This window comes from Limulus polyphemus, unplaced genomic scaffold (assembly GCF_000517525.1).
Source record: "Limulus polyphemus unplaced genomic scaffold, Limulus_polyphemus-2.1.2 Scaffold5163, whole genome shotgun sequence".
In the NCBI taxonomy this organism is placed as follows: domain Eukaryota; kingdom Metazoa; phylum Arthropoda; class Merostomata; order Xiphosura; family Limulidae; genus Limulus; species Limulus polyphemus.
Window position 1 is genome coordinate 66159 of NW_013670773.1, and position 3640 is coordinate 69798.

At 32.6% G+C, this 3640-nt stretch overlaps 1 protein-coding gene across 1 annotated transcript in view; it reads left to right on the forward strand.

The window, feature by feature from the left end:
• LOC111089068 (gamma-1-syntrophin-like) overlaps positions 1–3640 on the forward strand; it is a 15176-nt gene that overhangs the window by 10694 nt on the left and 842 nt on the right. The window contains exon 5 of the mRNA XM_022400815.1: positions 3256–3318. Coding sequence (XP_022256523.1) covers positions 3256–3318 — 63 coding nt within the window. The remainder of the gene's footprint in view (positions 1–3255; positions 3319–3640) is intronic.

Genomic DNA, 3640 nt, shown 5'->3' on the forward strand with positions numbered 1-3640 from the left:
ATTTTATGACATACAGAGGATAAACTGGACTTGATTTCTTGCCTAACCAAACCCACAGGATCTTTACTGAGCCAGCCTGAGTGGAAGGGGATTTTAGTATTGAAGAGAAGTGAAGATAAATTATTTTTTATTATCTACTTTTGAAACTAAGTAATTAAAACTTGGTTAATTTACAAATTGGATTATATACTATGTTTTTGTTCCAGGTTTATTATCATACATTGATAATAAAGTTGTCTACTGTGAACAAAACCTTAAAAGGTTGTGATATACACACTTTGAACCACTGATATGGAAAGTGTTAAAACAAATGTATATAAATATAATAGTACTGTCTGTTGTCTGTCCATGTAACTACTTCGCAGGGTGTGGATATCTTCAGCAAAATTGGTGTGGAGGGTCATTAGGTCTATGCAGGGGTACATATAATTTTTCAGTTTTGCATTTTGTGGTTTTTATGAGCGTTTTTTACCACTACCTCACCTTCTGTAGATGGATTTTCACCAAATTTAGTATGGAGGCTCGTTGAGTCCATGGGGAGATACATGCAAATTTGTGGTTTCACATTTTGTGTTTTGCAGTTTTTATGGGCATTTTATACAATTACATATAAAGAAAGTAACTTTTTATGTCCTAAGATAACATTTCATTAATTATGAATTTACATAACTTTTGTCCATGGGATGGGTACTCCAGCTAGTATAAAAATATTTTATTATCAGTTTTGCTACCATTAAAAATTATCCTGTTTATTGTACCACTTATGGGTAACATTGCTAGTAATTTCATGTTTGTCTCTTTATCATCCCAGTGGTGTGTATCTCCTGTAGTACCATCTATTACTTCATGCTAGTCTTGCAGATTAGTCATATAAGATGTCATTTATAGAAACAATAAAGAATATAACAGTAAAGAAGTGATTGAGAACTGAGAGTGAATAAAGTGGTGATGTACAGAGTGAAGTAGAAATCGGGTATTGTGGAAAGTGATATAATGTTGGTGTTGCTTTATTACTTAATTATTCTATTGTTTTGTGATAGGTATTGTATTGTGGAAAGTGATGTAATGTTGGTGTTGCTTTATTACTTAATTACTCTGTTGTTTTGTGATAGATATTGTATTGTAGAAAGTGATATAATGTTGGTGCTGCTTTATTACTTAATTATTCTGTTGTTTTGGGATACTGTTGTGGTATCTAACTGCTTGGGGGTGGGGGTGGTGGCTTCATATGAAGCTGCTTTGGACTTCTAGAGCTGTTCTATTAACTATTAAGATGACACTCTGTTGTGGTCTCTAACTTTGCCTGAGGGGGGGGCTTCATACAAAGCTACTTTTGACTTCTAGAGCTGTTCTATTAACTATTAAGATGACACTCTGTTGTGGTCTCTAACTTTGCATGAAGGGGGCTTCATATGAAGCTAGTTTTGACTTATAGAGCTGTTCTATTAACTATTAAGATGACACTCTGTTGTGGTTTCTATCTTTGCTTGAGGGGGCTTCATATGAAGCTAGTTTTGACTTCTAGAGCAGTTCTATTAACTATTAAGATGATACTCTGTTGTGGTCTCTAACTTTGCCTGAGGGAGGGCTTCATATGAAGCTGCTTTTGACTTCTAGAGCTATTCTATTAACTATTAAGATGACATTCTGTTGTGGTCTCTAACTTTGCCTGAGGGGGAGGGCTTCATACGAAGCTACTTTTGACTTCTAGATCTGTTATATTAAGATAACACTGTTGTGGTTTCTATCTTTGCTTGAGGGGGGCTTCATATGAAGCTGCTATGGACAGCTAGAGTTATTAACTCAATTAATCATTTTAATCAGTGTCTTATAAGCATCAATTACAATTATTAGTTTCTTTTAAAATGATTTACTAATCTCACAAAAATAATCAACTAAACAAAATTAGTGTTTCTAATTATTCCAACTATCCAACTAATCAAAATATTAGTCATTACTGCTTCTGTTGGAAGGACTGTATGTGATGGTATCCATGTTTTCTGTTTGTACGCAAATCACGAGTGTGGGGGTGTGTCATAGTGGTTGTTGACTATATTACTAGCCAGAGTGATGCCTGTGTTACTTAGCCTGGCATGGCCAGGTGGTTAGGGTGCTCGACTCGCAATCTGTTGGTCGCAGGTTTGATTCCCCCGTCCCACCAAACATGCTCGCCCTTTCAGCCATGGAGGCATTATAATGTGATAGTCAATGGTATTTAAAGAAGTACATGATTTTTATAATAATACAAAAAATTCTAAATGCAGAAATCAAATTCTATAAGTCCACATGTCTTAGCCCTAACATTAGTTAAGGCTTTATTAAGTACAGCCTATGTTTGATAGAGATAAATTAACACTGTAACTCATGTACATTTTTTGCTTTAGTTTCATTAGTGCTAAACTTTACCATACTTAAAACTATCAGTAGATAAGCATATAATCAAACTTATTTCATCAATTCTCAGACATATTTTTAGTACAAAGACTTTATTAACAGATCTAATTTTTGCCGTAAAACAGATTTGAACTGTTTGTACTAAAAGCTTGAGACACACTGTGAAGATACACTTTGTAAATTTAGAATTATAGTTAACATTACTTCTCCAATACAGGGTCAGTCTGTTCATTTGACTGAAGATTTTAAGTATTTTTAACTTGTATGAATATTTATTTATTTATGGCAACTATTTTTGTCTATCTTATGAAGTAATCTACTAATTAAACTCAAGATCCTTTCATCAATACCTTTAAAAAGTCTCACTCCTAATTGTATAGCCTCAGATGTATATAGGTATTAGTATTGACAGGCTTAATAATCTAGCCTCAGTTCTATTTGTCAGTATTTTTAGGCTTGGAAATTGTTGGAAAAATGTAATTTCATTGCTATATTTGTTTTTATTGTATAACCATTGTATGCACTCTTAAAAATACATTTTATAAAGTGTTTTGAAAATGAAGTATATACAGTTTTGGAGATTTTCACTGTATAGTTTTAGAAACTAAGCATACAAAGCCCATATAATTCATAAATAGTACGTAGGAACTATATCTACACACGTTAAAACAATGTATATATATATATTTTAAAATGAATGTATTCTTTAGTTTTCTTTTTTTAATGTGTGAAATTTAAATTTTGTTCATCTCAGTCTACATCTCAATGTATCAAATTCTTACTCTTTTTGATAAAACTAAAGGAGAAATTTATAAAATGTCTTAACCACGAATAACGGTAGATATTTTTTTGTTTGCATAGGGTGGGGCAGAACACAAACTTCCAATTTTGATTTCCCGGATTTTCAAAGATCAAGCAGGTATTGTTTTTTTTGTGTGTATGTATATATGTGAATATATATGTAGATAAGCACCTCATTCAGATATTTTTATCATTTTTTCTCGACAAAGTGTCATTAATGGGTTTCTCAGTATTACAATTGTCTGGAGATACTTTGAACATTATCATGTTATCTAGTTAATTTCATAATATAAATAAGAATTTTGAAAAATTGTTTTTCTTCTTTCGATTGGCAAGCCGATTATTATTTCCAGCATGGAGGCAAATTGGGTATTTCCTTTCCTATCTCTGAGATTTAGTGTTGCACAACAAATTGGGGGGGGGGGGTCGGGGGGTAGAGAATGTT